This window comes from Diadema antillarum, unplaced genomic scaffold (assembly GCF_040938485.1).
Source record: "Diadema antillarum isolate AM-2024a unplaced genomic scaffold, OU_Dant_1.0 seq00000234_RagTag, whole genome shotgun sequence".
In the NCBI taxonomy this organism is placed as follows: domain Eukaryota; kingdom Metazoa; phylum Echinodermata; class Echinoidea; order Diadematoida; family Diadematidae; genus Diadema; species Diadema antillarum.
In genome coordinates this window covers 1,770,668-1,793,405 of record NW_027271283.1, presented here as the reverse complement: position 1 = coordinate 1,793,405, position 22,738 = coordinate 1,770,668, and the positions used below count along the sequence as shown (strand labels likewise).

At 39.8% G+C, this 22,738-nt stretch overlaps 1 protein-coding gene across 1 annotated transcript in view; it reads right to left on the bottom strand.

Moving 5' to 3' along the window:
• LOC139729327 (uncharacterized) overlaps positions 1-22,738 on the bottom strand; it is a 75,863-nt gene that overhangs the window by 36,296 nt on the left and 16,829 nt on the right. Inside the window, exons 17-35 of the mRNA XM_071640253.1 lie at positions 20,581-22,527; positions 19,353-19,437; positions 18,815-18,989; positions 17,970-18,102; positions 16,128-16,208; positions 14,804-14,902; positions 14,068-14,152; positions 12,945-13,058; positions 11,891-11,917; positions 11,113-11,208; positions 9,753-9,857; positions 9,022-9,156; positions 8,578-8,657; positions 7,929-8,013; positions 7,070-7,126; positions 6,186-6,305; positions 4,901-4,947; positions 3,965-4,064; positions 2,708-2,755 (exon numbers count right to left, since the gene is read on the bottom strand). Coding sequence (XP_071496354.1) covers positions 2,708-2,755; positions 3,965-4,064; positions 4,901-4,947; positions 6,186-6,305; positions 7,070-7,126; positions 7,929-8,013; positions 8,578-8,657; positions 9,022-9,156; positions 9,753-9,857; positions 11,113-11,208; positions 11,891-11,917; positions 12,945-13,058; positions 14,068-14,152; positions 14,804-14,902; positions 16,128-16,208; positions 17,970-18,102; positions 18,815-18,989; positions 19,353-19,437; positions 20,581-22,527 — 3,619 coding nt within the window. The remainder of the gene's footprint in view (positions 1-2,707; positions 2,756-3,964; positions 4,065-4,900; positions 4,948-6,185; positions 6,306-7,069; positions 7,127-7,928; positions 8,014-8,577; positions 8,658-9,021; positions 9,157-9,752; positions 9,858-11,112; positions 11,209-11,890; positions 11,918-12,944; positions 13,059-14,067; positions 14,153-14,803; positions 14,903-16,127; positions 16,209-17,969; positions 18,103-18,814; positions 18,990-19,352; positions 19,438-20,580; positions 22,528-22,738) is intronic.

The following is a 22,738-nucleotide window of genomic DNA, read 5'->3' as shown; positions in this document are numbered from 1 at the left end:
GCTATGATGTACAGGCCGGCAGACACAAAAACTAGAATTTCCACACTTGATTGTTGTTTTTCAGTAGCCAGTAATATCAATCATTTGATCACTTGATTTTTTTCCTTCAATGTAAGTCTTTATCTAATCAGTGTAAATTTAAATTCCTGCATTGGGCAATCTCATCAACTCCTCTACTTTCTATGCGGGAGCACCCTGTTATGCACTTGTCAATAGTAGTCCTGACCCCTGGGTACCTGAGGATGGCCAGGACTTGCATTCAGGTTGGCAGGAGATCTTAATAGCATTTTTTTTTCTGGTCCATGTTGGTCAGGAATAAACTGGGGTTTATCAGGAGAAATTCACTTATCTTGCCCAGGTTGGGTGGGAGTACACTAGGTTTGAGGACTATTTCAAAGTGTCCCAAATACTGCCCTGCTTGTCGTGAGGTTGACCAGGGATTTCAACTCAACTATTGCCCAACCTGTTGGAGATTAGTTGGATATTTATACACAAATATTTGCCCCACCTGAACAGAACTTGACCGGGACTTGGCCGGGTAATGTAACACCATAGAAATGTGACTCGATACAAGTCCAGGCCCTGGTTACCAGGGGTTTGGACTACAGTTTATAAGTGCATTAGACACTACACTTGTCATGTATTACAGAAGGGTTTCTCTCACTGGGTTAAGATTACAAATATGTTGCTTCACTTTTAAAACACATTCATGACAGGATTAACAAATCTTGCACAATCATCATGCTGATTAGTTCAAATCAGTTCAATCGCTGACAACAATTAACAAAAAGAAGAACTATAGGTCAATAAAGAAACAGCAAAACCCTCAGAGTTATCATAGGGTCATTGCTTCTTGTTATTCCTAAATCCAACCATGATTAGCAATCATTAAGTGAATAGATGCTAGTTTGATCAAATTACTCACATGCTCAATGGATATCTGAATCAACGTACATATGAGACAACATGTGGACATACCGTAGATAATTGTTCACCAACATACACACAAATGTAGCTATCTTAACCTGCAATAACATTGAGATAAATCCATAGTTTATTGAAGACATTGTATTTTAATGTTGTGATATTATATGTGACTCTGCACCTCAAAACAAACAAAAAGTCGCCAGACATGAATTTTTAGTTAAGACCATGTTATGAAAGAACAGACTTTAAGCTTTAAAATGATGTATAACTCAAATCAAATGGACTCTCCTAACCTATCTAAATATTGGAAAGAAAGCACAAACTCAGGAAAAGTGTGAACTGAGAAAAGAGGCTCTGAAGTACAGTGTCCATTCAAGCGCTTAATCTTTACCAAACCGTGCTGGCTGTGCGATGAATGGGGCAAAAGACAGGAAGTAAACCACCAGAGTAACAACAATGAAGGGATTATCAGATTAAAATGAAATTAAGCATGCCTCATTAACACATTCTGTCCATAATTAAGGCCAACTTTCAAAGCAGTAGCCCTATCTTTTCAAAAGTTATTAGAGTTGAAAGTGAAGAGTGTGGACAAGGTTTTTCAGAAATGAAAAAGGGATTCTAAAGACACACATAACCACACTATTCTACCAAAAATGTTCGAGATAAACTGCTAAAAAAACACACTTTCCTGCCCGTTTTATGATACCAAATTTTAGCATAATGTAAAAGAAGACCCGCTCTTTCAGGAAATATGAAAAAGTCAAGATCGGCTAGGTTGACCCATTTCACTTATTTTCAGTCCTCACGCAAAATCAGTGTGTGCGACTTTATGTTCGTTTTGAGGTGCACGGTCACATATATAGTTTACTTAAGTGGTAAAATTCCAACACAATTAACCCACTGATGACTAGTCCTGAGTATACTCGGGCAGGTGTCTATGGGAAATGCATGTTACAGCAAAATCAGCTTGTCCTCAACGGGTTAAGTTACTTTCTTCAATGAGGATGCTACATGTACATCAGTATGAGTTGTGTGGTTAGCATAAACTATGATGGCTAAAGACTTTACATGTTTGACAAATCACAAGCACAATACATTACAAAGATGTATATGTACAAATGAGAGTATGTGTACCAGGCTTATCACACAAGATATGCCAATGAGATGATGACATGAAGGAAGTTTGCAGTAATGATACACAGATTTCCTCGACAGAAATCGAATGATGAGTATCAGCATATTGACAAGTTTAGATAGTTGAAAAGTAGTTCTGATCATGCCACACATTTGATTCACGTTTCTTCATTGACACAGCATTTTTGTATGTTTACGTCCTGTTTGCTCAGGATAAATGTTATTATATTAAATGAAAACACTTTCCCTGTTTCACCCATAATATAAGGCACACATTCATGCAATGTACTTTAAACAAGGTATCTCATACTGGATGAAAGTGTTCAGTTTTGTTAGTTTACATGCTTTTGATATCAAGAAATGATACAAAGAAGGATACTGATGTACAAGTACAACTGTAGTTTGATAACGTACAATGTCATACAATGAAGCTCATTTATACAAACAAAAAACTGTAAGAATGTTAAGCAATTAATTTCACAAATGATATAACACGCATTAGTGATACCGGCATAATGAATACATGATAGAGCAATTCAAGCATGTTTTAGTATATGTGGGGTTTATTAAAGGGGATGAATCTGTAAGTAGTAGAACTCTGTTTGATGGGGATTAGTCAGAAAGGGAACATATCATCTGGCGTTACCCGGTTATTCTCCATCTGCATGGTAGTGAGAGTGGAGTTCAGCTTGTCCTGTGAGGGGAGAAGATGTTTTACTGAGGTTCATAACCAATTCTGCCGAGATTTGAAAGAAAGATTCTGGATTCTGCTCTTGGTCCCACCTCCTATGCTGCCAAACAAAACAAGCTTACATTCCCAAGACTTTGACGATGCCTGTTGGCACGACAAGTAAGAGAATATTGGAAGGGAGTTTTGCGGTTGCGGCAGCTGCATTGGGCCTGCCAGATTTACAGCACAGGGGTTGATATGCTAGAACGGGCTCACGATGCTACATTAATGCCGGAGCAAAGCTGCAGTATTGGGAAGGCATGGGACTCACCAGACTGGGCACCAGAGACATGTTTTAATTCAGCATTCACCAAACATGCAGCAAATATGGAAGCAGTTTCTTTCTCTTCATGCTCACAGGCACCAAGAGCGATGATTTATTCATAATGGCACATACCCATTCATGTGACACACATAGACAGAAACAAGCTCGTGGTTTCTGTACTCTCATACTGTACTTTGGACATCATAGAAAGTTGTGAATCATTCCAAGGCAAGGTTGAGTGCATACACACTCTGAACTTCATGTTTACACTTAACCTCATTGTGTAGGGAAAGAATAAAAATACCAAGCAATTCTTGCAGCAGTCTCTAAACATTCTACTACATTGATAAACCTTTCGTTCTTGGGCTAGAAACAGTTTTCAGCAGCCTAAATGTACAGTAGGTAGGTATTAGTGTAGACTTGAACATCTTTTTCATTCCAATTTCTTGTATTTCATATTAATGGATAAAAAATCAAGAGCCATAAAGTCATTTAAATCTAGTGTAAAATTGATGAGCTTTTATAGAACAAATATGTGACACTTCAACTGTATTTAGTGTAAGAGTACATTCACTTGAGACGTACAGTCTGTAAGAATATTGGCGCAGGATGTACATAAAAAATATTAAAAATCTATGAAAAAAATCTAGAACTTTTTGCTTTACGTAGGTACTATATATATATCCTGTTTTGTTGTGGCAGGGTATTCATACACAAACATTGTTACATGCATAAAAAATACATACACATAGAAATACATACATATACATATTCATACACATTCATACACATTCATACACACACAAACATACACACATATACATACATACATACATATATACATACATACATACAAATGAATAAAAAAAATTACAATGTATGCAAGCAGGAAAAAAAGAAATGGTCACCTGTGCGGTCAAGGTTTCTCTGTTCTTCTCGCTGGACTCCTGCTTGGCCATGTCCAGTGACTGGCGCAGAGACGCCACCTCAGCCTGGGACTGGGCAAGTCTGAGAGAGGTAAGAGAACCACACAAGAAAACACTCTATCATAAAGCAGTTTGTAAAGGATTCATGGTATAATGTTTTAATACATGATAGCAGCCAAGCAAAAACCAGTTATGCTGAGACTTTCACTTGCTGCTGTCAAAAATGCAATCGACAAGGGACAGGCATTTGAAGTTGAGATTCAAATTGATTTAGATCATTTTCGTAAAATAAACCTTTGCACATTGTGTCGCTGAACAAGATATATTCATGTGAAAGAAAGGTCTAGAATAATGCCATATAATTTTCCTTTGCCTATCACTATTAATTCTCATCTTTTTGTTCAGGGATAAGCTCATTTCTGGGAAGAAAAATAAATGGAAGGGTTATAACTTTGTAAGCATTAGCACTTTGCAATCTAAAGATGTCAACTGATATGGACAAAAAAAAGAAGGTATTCATGGAATATCAGAAGGGTAATGCAGTATTTCATACACACATCCTTTTCCAAATGTACCATTATTCCTCTCACGTAACCTCTCATCTCTCTTTCAACTGGTCATTTTAATAGTAGATCCTGTTTTCAATCGAAACCAAACATTATGCAATATTGTTTTGTATAATACTGTAAAAGTGCACATTTTTGCGCGAGTAATTTTTTGCACTCAGCCAGATAAGATGTTTTTCGTGTGTTTATAATTATGCGTGAAATGGGCGAAAATTTCAACACAGCGAAATTTTCCATTATTACAATATGCTTGCATGACATTTGGTAGTATGTGACAAATCTGCTCTCTTGTGTCCTGCTCTGTACAACAGCACTGACAGCACTGTCCAAGGACTAAATGAGCCTTACATACCTGGTATTGAGAGCCTCCACTTTGGCGACGAGCTTGGAATTTTCTCCCTGTGAGGTAGCCCAAAAGATATCATGTTAACAATAAATAACATAAACCCTCAAGACAGAGCCTTTGCATTGTCCTCACTATCTTTAATATGCAGCAAACACATTTGGCCGGTGAATAGTAAAATGGTGAGCTTGCGTAATGTATGTTGGAAATTTTCTGGACAATAGCGAACCATCAGTATCTTACATTTGCATCCCTAGGAGGTAAAAAACAAAACAAAACACCCTCACACATGAAAGTATGTTATCACATACTGTAAAACCAGAAAAATTTGTGGCATGAAACTTTTGCAAATTATAGCCGACAGCCTTGTTTGAGGCATGAAAATCTCGCGAATTGCCGACCATGAAAGAACTATCAAGTTTGCTGCATTACTAGATTGCCCAGACTAAAACCTTTGCATGCATTTTACTTTTAGGGACCATGACTCCTTGCGAAATTCATGAAAGTTTCACACATGCAAAAATCTATGAAGCTTACTGTCAGGATTCATGTCACACACAGGTACAAAAATTGTACACAGACTTGACATTAAGTTGAAGAGATGGTGCACTTTATTTTCCATTTCAAAGAAGGAAAGATGTTGAACTCTACCAAAGCACAAGGGGTGTATGTAGAATTCACATCAATGCTAGCTTGCTGTTCTCATTAACTCACATCACTGGCTCATAGAGTTAACTCATAGTTCTACCACTACAAGTGATTATTTTTAATTCCTTTACTGAAGAACTTTCAATAAGCATCATTGAAGCTTTGCACAATAACACCACACAACTTTTTGTCCTCTCTTGCAAATATCTCTGGGGTATGAAATACCACCTGAAAGCTCTACACAAGTTTCTTAAACTGAAGGTCCTGATATTTGCAAGTCTTCAGAACTTTTGGAGCAGATACACATGACAGTGAAAAGGCTAATGTTGTCTAACCAAATCTGAATTGTTTTCCACCAAGGATGGGCATTACCCTCCATATGGAAGGAAGCAAAGGAAGTGTACAAATGTCTAGAGCAACAATGAAATCTTGACAATACACACAAAATTTGAATAATTGTATGATATATCACAATACGAGACTTGACCCGTTGGAGATAAGTCCCTAGTATACTAAGGCAGGGATCTACGGGAAGTGCGTGTTAAAGCCAAATCAGCTTGTCCTCAATGGGTTAAAACAAAATGTACACTAAACAAACAAACAATTGAAGACAAGGATTTAAGTCAGAGTGACATCCGTGACTCACCCTCTCCTTTTGCAGCATTGAATCCTGGGAATGGTGGGAGGTGTTCCGCTGGTCTAGCTCCCTCTGGAGGTTGGCCATCTGGTTGGAACGCTCTCTCAGGGTTGCCGCAGCAACTTGGAGCTGTCACACAGAAATCAGACCAAAAAAAAAAAATCCATTTATAACAGTTGGGATTTGATTTTTTCCCCATGATTCAAGTTGATGCTGGGCTTATGTAAGCACTAGTGACCCAAAGCAGACTTTATCAAATTCTTCTATTCAGTAGAACACTTCAGCAAAACAAGTATTGCAAGCAGAAATTTGACAACAGTGTTCCAGAGTGGATATCAAACTTAGGCAAAGGCATGTTCTGTCTTACCGTTGTTTGTTCTATAGACATGATTATTCTCAAGCACAAGGTATCACACGCAAACAAGCACCAAAAACTTTGAAAACGAAATTCATCACGTGGACAAACACAGCATTTAAATCAGTTCCTATCAAATATTTAACATACACATGACATGATAAACTGGAAGCAATTAAAAGTGACCTATTTTGAAAATGGTGCATGATCTTTAATGCACTCTTACATATACATACAAAAGTTTTTAAAAATACATTATAAAATATTGCCCATCAGCTAATAAAGCATATGGGGTCTATACACTAAGATTGTGCTTGACGGAGTATGCAAGATTTATTGTAATGATTTATCAGTGAATCTGCAACATTGATTCCACATGAAAGAATTCATGGTGATATTGCATGACCATCCACTATAATGGAAACAATGAATGTCATGTGTTGGCGATTCCACAAATCACCCATCATGTTATAATTTAATTCCATACTAAGATCTATATATCTTGATATCAATAGCATTGTCCAACCTCTGTACTTACCTCCTTCTCAAGTTTGTGAATCTTGCTTTCTGCATTACTCAGTTTTCGAGAAGAGACCTGTCCGTAAATGAAGGGGGACAAAGGTAAGAGTAAATGCTCACAAATTTTACCACACTTAAAGCCTACTCCCAGTCTCACATCACTCACACAGGTCTACACAGTTTAACACACAAATTCATTTCCACAGGTGTAATGTCAAATTTGTGGAGTTCCTTCTCTTTAAACCCAGCAGTTTAATATTAAAATCAGGCATGTGTAGTATTAAAAGCTAAATGAAATCTTGGGCATATAGCATCTCACAACACATATACAGTTTTTTTTTTAAAAGATACAGAAATCAAAGATTGTCAAATTATTCATTACAATTTAGACCAGCTGGAAATATCATTCTTGCATGAAATAGAGAGCAAGCAAAACATTTCATTTGACATAGCAACCTAATCATAATGCACTATTGATAACAGGCCAAAACTAAACTTCACAGACACCTATAGCCTAAATCTTGACAGCACTAAACTTCTTAAGAAACCTATCCCCTAAATTCTGATGAAACTAAGCTTCATAAGGCACCTATAGTGTAAATTCTGACGGAACTAATCTTTTTAATTCACCTATAGCCTAAATTCTGATGAAACTAAGCTTTACAAAGAACCAGTAGACAACATTCTGAAGAGAGTAAACTTCTGAAGGAACTTTCCGTAAATTCTGATAAAACTAAACTTCTTAAGCAATCTATAGCCTAAATACTGATGAAACTAAACTTCATCAGAACCTAGGGTCAAATTCTGACAAAATTCACTTCATAATGAGCCTATATAATATGGGTACAAGGAAACACCCAGCTCATGTCTTTGCATACCTGGCTGGTATCTTTGACACTTGAAAGTTCAATGTGCAGCTTCTCCATGGAACGGTTCCACTCTTCCTGCTTGTTTCTCAGGGCACTGTGGAATCAAACATACACATCCCACATCACAATCATGTTCCCCTTCCAGACCATTTAAGTCCATCTGAAGTACATGTCTGTTGGATATTTGTTGAGGACTTAAAGATTAATTAAATAAAAAAGGAGAAGAAGAAGAAGAATTTTGTGTCCAGCAGAGTAATCAACAATAGCATTCCCAGAAGGGTCATGTGTCCAACAGATGTTCCATCAAAAAGGAATAACAAAAAAAAAAGCAGAAAAAACAACACATATACACTGTATTAGCACATCAAACGTTCAGTCCTTTTAAAGGCACATAGACCCAGTGGTTTAGTCGAATGCATACGCAGGCGCATGACGCAAGTTTCCCACAGAGACCTATGCTATCGACTCCTCTTTAGCGCTTACGCTCTGACCCATTTCCATGAGTCAGAAGAAGTCCGATCCACTGTAGTCAGTGGTCCAGTCACAATTTGGCTCATGATTCGGCTAATGATGACAGCTTTAGCAAACTTCTTCTGTGACGTCATACCAAGAAGCATGCACCCCTCTGCTGATGTGTTTTGTTAGGCAGTCAACTCACCGTTCACTCTCACTGCGTGCCTGCTGGACCTTCTCCAGCTCACCGTTGGTGTTATTCAGAAGTTTCTTGGAAGAGGAAAGCTGAGGGGAACAGAAAAGTTACAGGCACACTATGTAGCACCAGTTCTTATATCACACAGCATAATTATACATAAAGGGCAAAAATCAGCAAGAAGAAACAATGGACCATAACATATTTATTAGTATTCAAACTTATTTTCATAACCATGATCATTTTTTTAAGCACGCTCAAATACACAAATCTGAAAATTTTGGAAAAAGAAAGGAAAGTTTAATGTAACTTCCAACTTCATTTGTTTCGTGTTCGGGGGGGGGGGGGGGGGGGGGGGGGAGTAATAAACAGTCTCTTTGAATACAGACCGATGGGCAAGCAGAGTTTACAAATTGAGTTTCTGGTCACAAGGATGGCATAAAAGATGCAAACCTCCATCTGCAGTTTGTCCTTCTCCATGGCACCTTTCTCCAGCCGAGAGTAGAGCTTGGCGTTCTCGGCCCGGACTGCAGCCAGCTGGGCGTTGAAGGCCATGGTGGCATGGGCCAGGGCCTCCTCGTTCACTTGCTGCCAAACAAATAAAGTGGACTCGGGTTATAACGAAGTCCTCGGGACCGGCAGTTTTCTTTCGTTATATCGAAATTTCGTTATAACCGAACAAATAAACAAAAAAAAAACACATAGAGCCGATGATTTTGCGACCTGGATTTTTATTTCATTATAACTGGAAATTCATTAAAATTGTGTTCGTTATAAAGGGAGTGCACTGTACCACGAAAATAGATAGTAAAACAATCTTGGCAAATGTTTGCTGGCCAATTGCAAAAGACAAAAATTAGATCAATGAATGACAGGCCAAATGATGGAGGGGGATGAGATGAAGGAGGGGGAGAAGGAAGAGGAGGAAGAGGAGGAGGAAGAGGAGGAGGAAAAAGAGGAGGAGGAGGAAGAGGAGGAAGAGGAGGAGGAGGAGGAAGAGAAGGGGAGGAGGAAGAAGAGAAGGAGGTGGAAGAGGAGTAGGAGGAGAGGGAGAGGAGATGATAGAGGAGAGGGAAGAGCAGAGGAGCAGGCAGAGGAGCAGGAGGAGGAGGCCTATGTTCAATGCCATTGAATTGAAATCAAAATAAAAATGCTCCAGCTGATTATCACATCAAAACACTCACAATGTCTGATTTGAGTTCCTCTATTTTGTTGGCAAGTTCTTGGTTCTCCGTTGCTAGGTAACCCTGGTTGTCACGGTGATGGGCTCTCTGTCTTTCTAACTCCACCTGAAACAAGATATATTAAACTCTCATCGATATTTGTGATCTACAGCTACAATACGACAACCTTTCTTGGAAGAATATATACACGAATAGCAAACAGTACACAATCATGACATATCACCTATAAGTTTATATCCCCTCACCCACCCCGTTGTATTGCATCATACAACAGAAGACGACTTTTTCTAACAGTAGGAGGTTATAAAGTACAAAGCTAAGTTAAGCGAAAATCATTTGCTTGTAAAATTGAATGTAGCATGCTAGCAATAACTAAAGATGTGAGATTGACTTTGATAGATTACTCATAACTGCTTGGTGTTCATTTAATCACGATGGGGGATAGCATTAACTTTACTGCACGAATTTACAATGCCGGATGAACATGTGGCAGTCACTGGACACAGGCAAGCAGGCAACTTATGCTTGGATAAAAGATGCCCACGGAGTAAAGGTCATGACCCTAACCCTTACTGATCCTGTCAGTGTTTCTTCACTACAGAATGATGCCATTTTGGGTGACTTGACTGTGTGCTGATGTTATGTGCCATAGTTTTCTTTCTTTTTTAATGTACATTACGTATGTATTTACTTATCATTATTATCATTTTTATTATTATTATCATTATTATTATCATTAATATTATTATTTTCATCATTATTATCACTATTATCATTATTATTATTATTATTATTATCATCATCATCATCATCATTAATATTATTATTATTATTATTACTATTAACATTATGATTATTACTATTATTATGATTATGATTATTATTTGTTTGTTTGTTTGTTGTTTTTTTTTGGGGGGGGGGTTTCGCTGATGAGAAGCACTCCTCTCATTACGCAAAATGTTTGATCTTGCCCTGTCATGTTCTCCTGTGATAATTTTGAACCTTTACTGTGCTTTGTTCATCTATTGACACACATGCTAGTGTGATTTCACTGATCAATTAATGTGTCTGGAATCTAATGATGATGATGATGATGATGATAGTGATTGATGATGGGAGTGGTGATATCTCAGACCAAATTCAGAATTATGAGATCATTTTCTTTTCCTGATCTATCCCTTGAACTTTATCTTTCTGACCAACGACACTTGAAGTTCCCCGTTCCTTGAGGGGCATGATGACTCACACGTACAGGAAACTTTTAAAGAAAATAGCTGTATGATCTTTTTGTCTGCACCCCTCCACACATCTTTCCCTCCTTGAGGTCATATTCTTGGTAATAATCCTTTAACGTTCTCACCTTAAGGGAGAAGAGGTCACTCTTCAGCCTGTCATTATGGGAGAGGGCGGCTTTCCTGCTCTCATCAGCTGCTTCCAGCCTTGCCACAGCTTCGGCCTGGACGGGGTAGACATGGTGACATAACAGCTGCATCTCGATCAGTGGTCATTACTCACATCAGATTGTTCTCATCACATACCAGAGAGCACTGACTTTGTTTCTTTCTCTTTTTTACTCCACTTTGTCATTATTCTCACCGACTATTGTCAAGGACCTGTTGCAAAGATATTGTATGCTTTGCACAGGTATTACCCACACTGGATGACAGTTATCCCTTACCAGTCTGAAGGTGATTTCTGACACAATGGTCACTTCTTAAAATTTGGTTTATAATGATAAAATGTTTGCAAAGATGTGTTTGGAAAGAAAAAAAAAATGTCTTTACACACACTAACACAGATTCATCCAGACAGGAACACAATCACACACACAAAAGAAAAAATATATATACATCAAAATTGCTTCTTTGTGACAGCAGGTGAGCTAGAGTGTGATATGTCTTCATCTTGCTACCGATTTCATTATCCATGGCGACACATTCAGGATACGGATCCCAAAGCTAGAACCAAGAAATCGTTTTGTGAGGCAGTTCAGAGGATAACAGTAGTCTTCAATACACTCCACTCTGTGATTTATACATTTTTCATTAAATGATGCAAGCTTTACTACATCTTATTTTGTCACAAAATCTAATGTACTTCTACAGCAAGGTGTTCTGCATTGACATGCAACCACTCACCTTTTCTGCTAGGAACTTTGATGTTTCCTGTTGTGGAATAAAAAAAAAAAACAAATGAAGCAATGCCTTACCTATGGTGTTATCATGCTGCTATTGAGAGAAAGTGCCCCCCTCCCCAAGATACCGATATCCCATTACATTCATATATAGTATTACTTAGTAATGTGATAAATATTTCAGATTTAAATAAAGAAATTTTATTGCATTCCACTTGATCATCACTGCTCTCAAAAAGTTCATGGCTCTCTGCTAGGATGTAGCTCAATCTATGTAGACGAACACTCTTCAAATTCACATGGAAATATGTATTCTCACAACCTATGATGAAGTGTACTCCTCAGAGTCACACAAAAATTTAGACTGCACATTCATATGACAAACTGAACCAAAAATCTTTCTCTCCCATCAGTCATGCCAGGACAGACAGCAGTTGTTTTTCTTTCAGTCTGAATGATCAGAATCTATAAATTTTTTATTATAAAATGGGTTCATGAAAGTAGCCAGTCAGTGGCGCGGAAATGAGTTATGTGCACTGTGTTCTTTTCTTTTAACTTTCATCACTGACGCACGCGAGTGCAAAAAGTGTGCAGCAAAACAGCATAACTGCAATCCGCATTATCCTGTGGCAGATTCCCAATTGCTTTGTGCAGCTGTTAGAATTGCAAGACAGTGCTTTGATTCATGAGGGCAGTCTGCATGACCAATCACAGAGCATCCCCATTGTATTGCAATACTAAAGTTTTACCTGTTGCTATCATGGTTGATAGGTCCACTTTATAAAACAAATAATGCGCGGGTTTAAGTTTGTGATTTAAGTGGAGATGCAGCCCACTCTTGGGTATTCACAAACTTGTGCAAGTCGCACCATTGTAAACGTCCTCGAGTGCACTGCATCTCCACTAACACACTCTCACATGTGCATTATTTGTATGTTACTATGACCGGCAACCCCTCTACAAAAACCATTCAGGGATTAGTTTGCAACAATCAGCACATGTATGCTGTGTAAGAGAGGGCTATGGCAGGTGGCCACTGAGTGGGGTTGCTCTCCTACCATCTGGAGGGTCCTCTGCTTCTCATCCTGCTCCTGCACGAGATCGCGGTGCAGCATCCTGGCGTTCCTCTCACTGGCTGCCTTCCTCCGCAACTCGTCCCTCTCCTCCTCCAGCTGAATGGGGGTGGGGATGAGGATGGGGGGTGGGGATTGGGGCGTGGGGATAGGGGTGGGGATTGGGCATAGGGATTGGGATGTGGGATCAAGAGAAATATGCACAGTCAATTCAACAATGCGATCTACACCAATTTACATTCAATCACAGAGGGTCCAGGATTCATCAACCTCCACCAATGTGTAGGTGACACAGAACGTTTTTCAGGGTGGGGACTGTGGGCTGATGGGGGGGGGGGGGGGAGGTCAAGGGTCAATCATACCTACCTTTTATTTATTTTTTTTTTTTTAACAGCAGGTTCCACAGCCCCTGATGTGTACATGTACACTTTAAAGATTTGACATTCATAGAGAAGCATATCTATGAGCATAATCTCACTTTCCCATGGATCTTTAGTGCTTCATGTCATATTTCCTTCAGGAAAGTGATGAAATCTGCTCTGTCTGGAAATCATTACACCATTTTACTAAAGCACTGGAGGTGAAGGGCACATAAGCAGTGAGTTTGGAGCATAACTGCAGTCATTCGTGTATTTCAAATAAGGGTAGTGTTTCAGTTCAGCTGTGATTTCCTGCCACATAATCACTTGAGCTCACTTGTCCTACTGTTGATTTACCTAAAAAGAGTAAGACTCTTATCAATCCTAAATATCCTATTTTGCTTACAAAAAATTAGTCTTTTATTCAACTACTAGTATATACAAGTGTAATAAGGACAAAAAATAATAAACAAAGAGATGAAGGTATCTGACAGTGAGAAAGGGGAAAGGGAAGGGAAATGTGGATATCAAGATCAATATCACGTCTAGCTGCAAAAACATGCAACCCCCCCCCCCCCCCACAAACAAATACACAGTTTCTCATCCTTTGCCTTTGAGCCATTCCCCCATTCACATTTAAGACAATACTGGTGAGACACAGAGCTCCACATTTTTAGGTGAATGGGAAATAATCAGGTCCAATCTCTTGGGCAAAATAATGAATGACCTTTGACCTACTACGACCTCACCTGTTTGATCAGATTGGTGGCTGACCTCAGGTCAACTTGGATGGTGCGAGCGGCAAGCTCCGCCCTCTGCTTGGCCTCCACTTCTCTACAAAAGCGGCAAAAATTGTTGAAATTAACTTGGAAATGAAAATATAGCACATATTTTCTAAATTTCTTTCAGCTGACTTTTCCAGTTTTAAAAGTAGAATATACCTTCCCTTCTACAAAGCTATTCTTTATTATTCCAATCTGTTCAATATAAGCACATAGCAAGATAATAAGTATGCACATTATCACATGACTATACTTTGGCATAAAGGATTAGATCCTTGACTTTCAATAGGAAATCAAATCATATCAAGTTCCTATGTCCTTGGACAAGATTTTTTACCAACCATGTCCCTCTATGCCCAGAGTACTGTGTATGAATGGGTACCTGGTAATGCTAGGTTAATAATAATGGCAGGGCCCTCTAGTAGAGCAGTGGCAACACTGAAGAGGCTACCCTGGATGAAGGAGACATGTATCTTTAACATATAATGTAATGAAAGGGGGCCATGTGAAAATGTTGTAGCTCCCCATGAAATTCACATCCTCCCACATCATTTTAATACACTCCTGGGCTACAAGCAGCAATGAACATTCACTGCTTCTGCAGAGGGTAATAGTTACAACATGACACATGGCCAACTTTTTTTTGCAATAGCTCTACTGCAGCATGTTTGTATTCTTTAAAATATCATTAGATTTGTCTTACTTTGCAAATGCCTCCTCCCTCTTGATGAGTTGTTCTTTGGTTTTCTTCAAGATCAGCTCTGCACTGCAGCGTTTCTCGGTTTCCTGGTCCAATTTGTGGCTGCAATAAAAAAAAAGCAAAGAAAAAGACAGGAGTAGCATGGGGTAAAGCCTGGCTAGTAAAAATGCACACATGCAATTCTTTAAAACTCATATTAGACTGTACACAATGATTAAAGAGCCTTATCACTTTAGGGAGGAAGCAAAAAGACAATTTTCTGCACTGACTTGTGACATGCAATCAGGACAATTCATCTGAATTGAAAAAATGATATATACTTTTGGGGCACTGCCATTGTTCATGTGAGTGTTTTCAAAACTAAGGCAATTATGATTTATTGTCTTTTCAACATTTACACATAGGTTGGAAGACGGTTAAACCTACAGTTGAGACTTTGGGCATTTTGAACTGATCACAGTAGAGGAACAGATTGATGTTGTTAACCACAAGTCACAATGAACAAACCACCAACTACATGTTACAAGGTCCCCTATATCAAACATTACCTTTGAGACTTAACATGCCATTATTTGGGAGCTAATGCGGAGCAGCTGACACGAGTATGAATGCACTCATTTTTCCTTCTCTTTAGTATGGTCAGTACAAATTACAAGACAATATTTACCACTGACAAAACTGACCTGGAAGACTTGGTGAACACAGATACATAATTTCTTTCCACCTCGATCATTCTAAAATTCAAGGCTTCCGTAGTATGGGGCTACAACATAAGATGAAATTACTTTCTCATTTCCTTCTGCTCATCTTTAAATCTCCTCTCAAAAATGGAGTCTTATTTTTCCAATTATCAGTCCCTGCAACACCTCCACCCTACGTAAAACATGTCCTCCTGCCAGGCCCAGTACATACAATATGTCACTCCACTGGATATCAGCAATAAGGCTCTACTTTTCTGAACATATTGGTCTAAATTCATGAAGGCAATTTAAAATTTGGCTCATGAAACAACTGAAAACTTCATCTGAGTAGATGCATGTATACTACAGACATCAAAAAGTGAATGTGTCCTGATATGTGCTTGTTTCCAATAGTCCATGAACTACATTTTAATTGGGCGAATGATGCCAATCCCTTGTGGTTCAGCCCAGGTGACCAGCAATATTCGGCAAACAGTATCAACTAGGCACATTGTGCCATACAAGAAGAAGAAGAATTTCAGTTTAAGTTTCAAGAAGAAGATTAACAGCATAAATTTGATTTCAACTATGTTTGCGAATTTGGACTATTATGTATCGAATGACATGGACGCAGCAGCTTCACTTACGTCATGGACCTAATCTGGGCTTCCATGTCCAGCAGCCTGGAGTCTAGGGCTGCCTTAATTTCACTGACGGCAGTCAGCTTGCTGCAGGGAGAGACGAGATGACACACAGTAATGATGAACGGACCGCAAGAGAAACGATGGTAAAGAGGTTTCACACACACACACACACACACACACACACACACACACACACACACACACACACACACACAAAAATGAATCCAGAATGCATATCTAGATGCCTTTTTATAACAGCATAGCAGTATTCTGAGGGCTGAAAAGGTGTATTTTGGGTGAAAAAACAATCTTCTAACTTTCCTGTACACACATGTGGAAAAACAAATTTGGAAAAACAGTATTTTCCCATGAAAACCTGCAGTATTTGGCCAAAAAAAAAGAAAAGAGTACAATATTTTGCAAAATAGTATCAGTTGGCATCTCCTGAACATACAATTTTGCAGAAATAAATATGTGCGTTGCGAATCTTTTAACCCTAAAAGGGCCGGGGGGGCAGGGGCGGAATCCGCCCCCCCCTCGACGTTTCGCGCTATAAATCTGTAATGCGAGAAGGCCTCGTCGCGAGGCTTCTTGACTTTCTTCGTTCAAGTCTCGCGCAACTTTTGAGACCAAATTTGCAACGTCCACACATACTTTTGCAAAGCCACGACCATTTTTGTCACGGAATGTCGCCCCAAAACGGGCACAATTTTGTGATTTTGTGTATATTTCCTATGGAAAACAGTGTTCTGTCATGAAAGTCATAAAAACCTAATTATTTTTACAATTAATCACTTTCATTGATTAATTTTGTGCTAATTATGGTAGAAAAGTGGTCAGTGACAATTTCCAATGAAAAAACAAAGAAAAAAACAAAAGTTGAAAAACGAAGAAATACATAAGAAATTCTGAAAACAATAAAATACATAAGAATTGAAATGAGTTTTGGAAGTTTTTGTGATGTACAATTGTTGAATATGCTAAAACAGATTTACAGATCAAAAATTAGACTCTCAATGCTTTTAATTAGGCTAAAATATCATCTTGAGCTTAATTTGCATAATTAATTAATTAAAATTAGAAATTGATTCTTTCAAAAAATCTCATGACACAATCTTGTAGATTATGACATGGGTCTCACGCATGCAAAATTTCATCGCGATCGCACCACCGACGGCCGAGATCTCGGGGGGTGGGGGTGGCGGCAGAATCCATCCCCCCCCCCCCCCCCCCCCCCCCCGAAGAGAATCATCAGGTATTCTCAACTTCCCACTTATAAATTACAAAGGTCTACCAAGAAACTGATCTACCTGACGTAATTTGCCGAGATTCTGAGTTGTTTTGGAGTATTTTGAGATCAAAAGTGTAAAATGAATCCAGTTGTGGCACAAGACTTTATTCATGAAGTGCCCTCCTTGTTCAGAAGAGGGAACAGGTACATAAAATGTTATGTGTTGATCAATCGTGCCCTAGCAATAGCATTTCCCAATAAGGAGCATGCAATTTACTCTTGCGCAGAAGATGGATGGATATTGCTATTAATTTGTAATCAATCATAAAACATTCCATAGCAGCCAGGTTTGGGTATGCTCTCAGATTAAAACACTTTTAGCTTACATTTTGGGACAATATTTCAGATTTTTGGCAAAACCCAACTTTAATTGTGTTATCATCGAGTCATTTCACACATTTCTTGCGATATTTATCTACATTGCATGTATCCCTTTTCAGTGCAAAAATCAACAATTTCTACAGTCACATGAGAACTGTGTTTTCCCTTTAAAAACGCTGGGAGGTCCTACTCCATCCACGCACACTGCAGAAAGAGTTGCAGACTCGACTCACTTGTAGAGGTCTCGCTTTTCGCTCTGCAGTGTCTTGCAGCGGTTCTCGGCGTTCAGCCTCGCGCTCTTCTCCCGGTCAGCCCGCTGGCGCTGATCGCGAAGAGCTTGCTGGACCTGAATGGACACCGACGCATCTAATGTCCGCCGTGGAGAAAGAGAAGAAACAGTGCCGTTACCAATTACTTCTCAACAAAGTTGACTGGAAAGGCGAACAAGAAATGGCTGTCCAAATATAGATGTTACATCACTGATGAACAGTTTTAGAGTCTCAAAAACACATATCATATGATATCTATGTTTGTCAGAAAATTCTACAATCATCATCAATGAAATATACCTAGTAGAAGTTATTGTCCCTAAGATATAGTGGAACCTCTGCAATGAAATTCAAGGGGAGAACATCCAAGCTCCTGCACATTTTAATCTTCTTGTTTGAGGGGAAAACAAAATTTGACTGGCCACAGGCATTGAGGAGATGTCTCTCCACTCAGCCCCTTTTGGATTTCTCCTTCAAAAAGAGATTTAAATTGATATCAATGACAGCATCACTGCTGAGTGGCTGATGTTAGATAGATGGCATGGTGCTTATTCTTTCTATAGCAATGAACACAGTCATGCAAAGAAGTCCATGAAAATTCAATTGGGGTCCTGCTGCTCAACCTCATACCACGTATTGTGCGATGTTTTAACCCATTGAAGACGGACTGATTTTGCTATAACCTGAATTTCCCATAGACACTTGCCCAAGTATACTTGGACCAGTCTTCAACGGGTTAATAGGAACAGACATTCTGCCCTAGTGAGTGATCTGAAGGGCACAACTATCCATCATTCCGGGCGACTTACCAAGACTTGCATTGAGCGAGGTACCAGGGTTGTGGGAAAGGGGTGCAATGGGTGTGGAGGCAAGGATTGGGAGGGTGCCATGGTGGCCATCCTCCTCCATGCTGGACTCATTGCCCTCATCACTGGTGGTATAATCCAGACCATCCGCCTCGTTCACGACTGCCATCCATTCCGGCTGTGAAATTTAAAGACACCATAGAATTTCATAAAACACACCAATTCAGATTTTAAAAAATTGATAAATAAAAAACAGATAGACCACACACTATGGCCTAATGTCAATGCAGCAATTGAAATGTATAGATTGCTTTTCTTTTCCCTGCTGTGTGCTGAGAGAAAATTTCAACTGTCATAGTTCTTTTAGAAATATTACATCCTCCTATCCACAGTGTGGAATTTAAGAGAAAAAAAAAGATCGGTTCCAAAAACGTCCAAAGTGCCAATACATGTTGGTGAAGTTTGTGCGCTTGTTTCTTGTCGTTGAATTCAAAAGTTCTCTAAAGGTTTGAGTTGCAAAACGTGTTGACCTGTATCTCACCTGTGCAGGCTTGTTGGAGTTGCCAGCATTATGGTTCAGGAGGGACGGGGGTAGAGAATGAGTGAGAGGTCTCCCAGTAGCAGTGCTGGATGAAATATTGACGGAAGTGATACAAATAATTGCAATGATGATACTTATAACGACAACGATGATAATACTGATGAGGATATGATTCATAGGATGATACAAATAATAATGGTTGTAATAACAGCGACAGTTACAGAAATACTGTAGTAGTGCTGATCATGGGTAAGCAGTAACAACATCAGTAACTGTTGTGATAGTACACTGTAGTAATAGCTGGAGTATGAATTGTAGTATTAGTCAGAGAAGTAGTAATAGTGGAAGTAGTAGCAGTAGTAGTGGCAGCAGTAGAAGCAGTAGCAACAGTAGTAAGTGTAGTTACTGCAAGGGCAGTAAATGCAGCATAAATGATAATACTTATTATCCTCTTTCTTATCATTGATTATGAGAGATATACAAAATGATAGTGATAACCATAACAAAATAACATACCTGCCAACAATTCAAGATGAAATATCTAATACTCGTGGATAGCAAAAATCTTATCTTATATGCAAACAGAAGTAAAAAACTTTACTTTCAGTCAAATCTTCAGAAAATACACATGACAGGTATATCTAAATATTCTTAAAAAAATCTTATTTCTCTGAGAGAAAATCTTATTTTGCAATTTTTAATATAAAAAATCTTACTGAATCTGATAAAATCTTACTCGTTGGCAAATATGAAATAAAATAAAAGGAAATAGAATGTTGTTTCTATCACTCATGCAATTACTTTTGACCCTTGTTTTATTCAAAGTGTCTTCTTGACATATGGCTTACTTCTTAAGTATGATATATGGCAGATAAATCTATTCAAAGTGATTAAGTTGTCATTTTCATGATGAGTCCAAGACCTCCAATCTCTTAGAAGTATGAAGCAAATAAGATTACTGAACTATGTGTTGCCAAGAGTCAAATATTGACATACACATGTAACTTCACCTGGCTGTTTTACAGTGTTCAATGTATATATTATTTATTGCGATTAAACAAGTACTTTGCATCCCAATAAAATGGATTGATGTTTTGGAGACTCACCTCAAGAAAAGCATTTCTGACCAAAAGTCACAGTTACAGTCAATAGCATACAGTAAAATGCTTCCCATTACATATAGCACCCAATGCCTAAAACTAGCATTTTGTATACTGATATGACTTACATTGTGTCTGAAGGTCGTCCCAATTGAGATGTGTTGTTCATCCTAATGAAGGAAGTCTCCGTGCCCCCTGTCACCCCTAGACTCTTGCCCATGGTGCTGTACAGCACTGGTCCACTGGCCGACATTTCCATCTGGTCTTTCTCCATCTTCATGGACTCCATCTCGTGAGTCATTTCATCGATTAGTCCATCAAACTGACTCATGGAGGAGACGGTGTCCGACCGCTCCTCGTCCAAGAGGCGGCGTTCTATGTTCCTCTGGTAGAGGTCGAGGGCGTGGTCTGCACTGGGGTCGTGCTGCTCATCTTGTTCCCTACCCGGATTACCCGGGGCCCGCTGCATGGTAAAGCTCTGCTCCCGATGCCTCTGCTCCTCCAGTTTCTGCCGCATCATCCGCTTCATGTTCTCCAGCTCTATCTGCTTCTTCTCAATCTCCCTGGTGCGGTTCATCAGCTCTTCTCGTTCTTCCTGCAGCTTTTGCTTCTCCGCCTCCAGCTCCCGTTTTGCTTTTGTCGTGAGATCCGCCTCCTTCTTCAACTCATCCTCCAGGGCATCGGTACGATTCAGTCGCTGGCTCTCTTTGTCCTGCATGGTCACCTCCATCTCCTGCCGCCTCTGATCCAATTCCCTCCAACTCTCCTCCAACCTAGATCGCTCCTCCCGGATGGATCTCTCCAGGGCTGTTTGCTCCGCCTTGCCCTTGATCTGCAGCTCCTCAAATTCCTTCCGCTGCTGCTCCACACGATCCCTCTCCTCCTGCAGTCTCCTCCTCTCGTCTTCGAGGTGCTGGGCAGCTGCTCTACGCTTCCCGTCGTCCGCCTCTTCACTGCTTCGCTTGTTGAAGAGGTCATCTTCAAGTTGCTTCCTCAGGTCTTCCTGCCTCTTTCGTTCCTCTTCTATGCGCTTCTCTTCCCTCTTCAGCCTTTCTTCGTCCAAATGCCTTCGCTCTTCCGCCTCCTCCTTCTCAGCCTGGATCTTCCTCTTCTCCTCTTCCTGCTGCCTTCTCAATATCTCAAAATGTCTCTTCAAGTCATCTATTTTCTTTTTCTCCTCTGCCTGCTGCTTCTTCTCCTCCTCCCATTTTTCTCTCTCTGCAGTGAGCATGAGCTCCATCTGCTTCTTCTCATCCTCCAACTGCTTCCGTTCCTTCTCCCTTCTGTCTTCCTCCGCTTTCTTTCTGTCTTCCATCCTCCGTCTTTCCTCCTCCAATTTCTGCTCGTTAGCTCTTCTCTGCTCTTCCATCTGCTGCCTCTCATCTTCCCTTCTCTTTTCTTCCAATCGCTTTTCCTCTGCCAAGCGCTGCTTCTCCTCTTCAATGTGTCTCATCTCCCCTTCCCTCTCTTCTTCCAATCTCTTCTTCTTCACCTCCATCTCCTTAGCCATCCTTTCCTCTTCTTCTTGTCTCCTTCGTGCTTCCTCCTCTCTTCTTTCTTCGACCAATCTGCGCTCCTCCTCGATCTTCTTCCTCTCCTTCTCAAGATCCAACTGTAACTTCTCTTTCTCCATGCTTAATTTTTCACTTCTTTTCCTCTCTCTTGCCTCTTCCTCTTCCCTCTGCCTTGCTTCCTCTGCAATCTTCTCCTTTTCCAGTCTCCGCCTCTCTTCCTCCAGCCTCTGGCGTTCCCTAGCAACCTCTGCTTCCATCATCTCCTTCTCCCTCCTCAGTTCTTCCTCTCTTTCTCTCTGCTGTCTACGTTCCTCCTGCCTCCTTTCCTCTTCTGCGGCCCGCTGCTCTCGTTCTGCTCTTTCCTTCTCTTCCTGCACCCTCTGCCTCTCCCGCTGAAGCTTCTGCCGCTCCTCCTCGTTTCTCTGCCGCTCCATCTCGGCTTGCTTTGCCATCTCCTCTTTCTCCCTCTGCAGCTCCTCCTCTGCCTCTCGCATCATCTTCTCTTTGGCAGCACGCTGATCATCTTCCCACTGTCGCTCCCGTTCCAACTCCATTCCCCTTCTGGCTTGATTCATCGATTCCTGGAAGTAACAAGATGTATTTAACTCTAATCACTGGAAATTCACTTGAACAGAATTATGGATACTGTTGAAAGCATTTTTTGCACTTACTTCAAATAAATTTTGCATCTATCCATTACGAAAGCAAGTTAGCATGTATTGAGCTTGCACTTAATCTAGTTGTGGCCAAACAGGTTTGTATGACTCCCCCT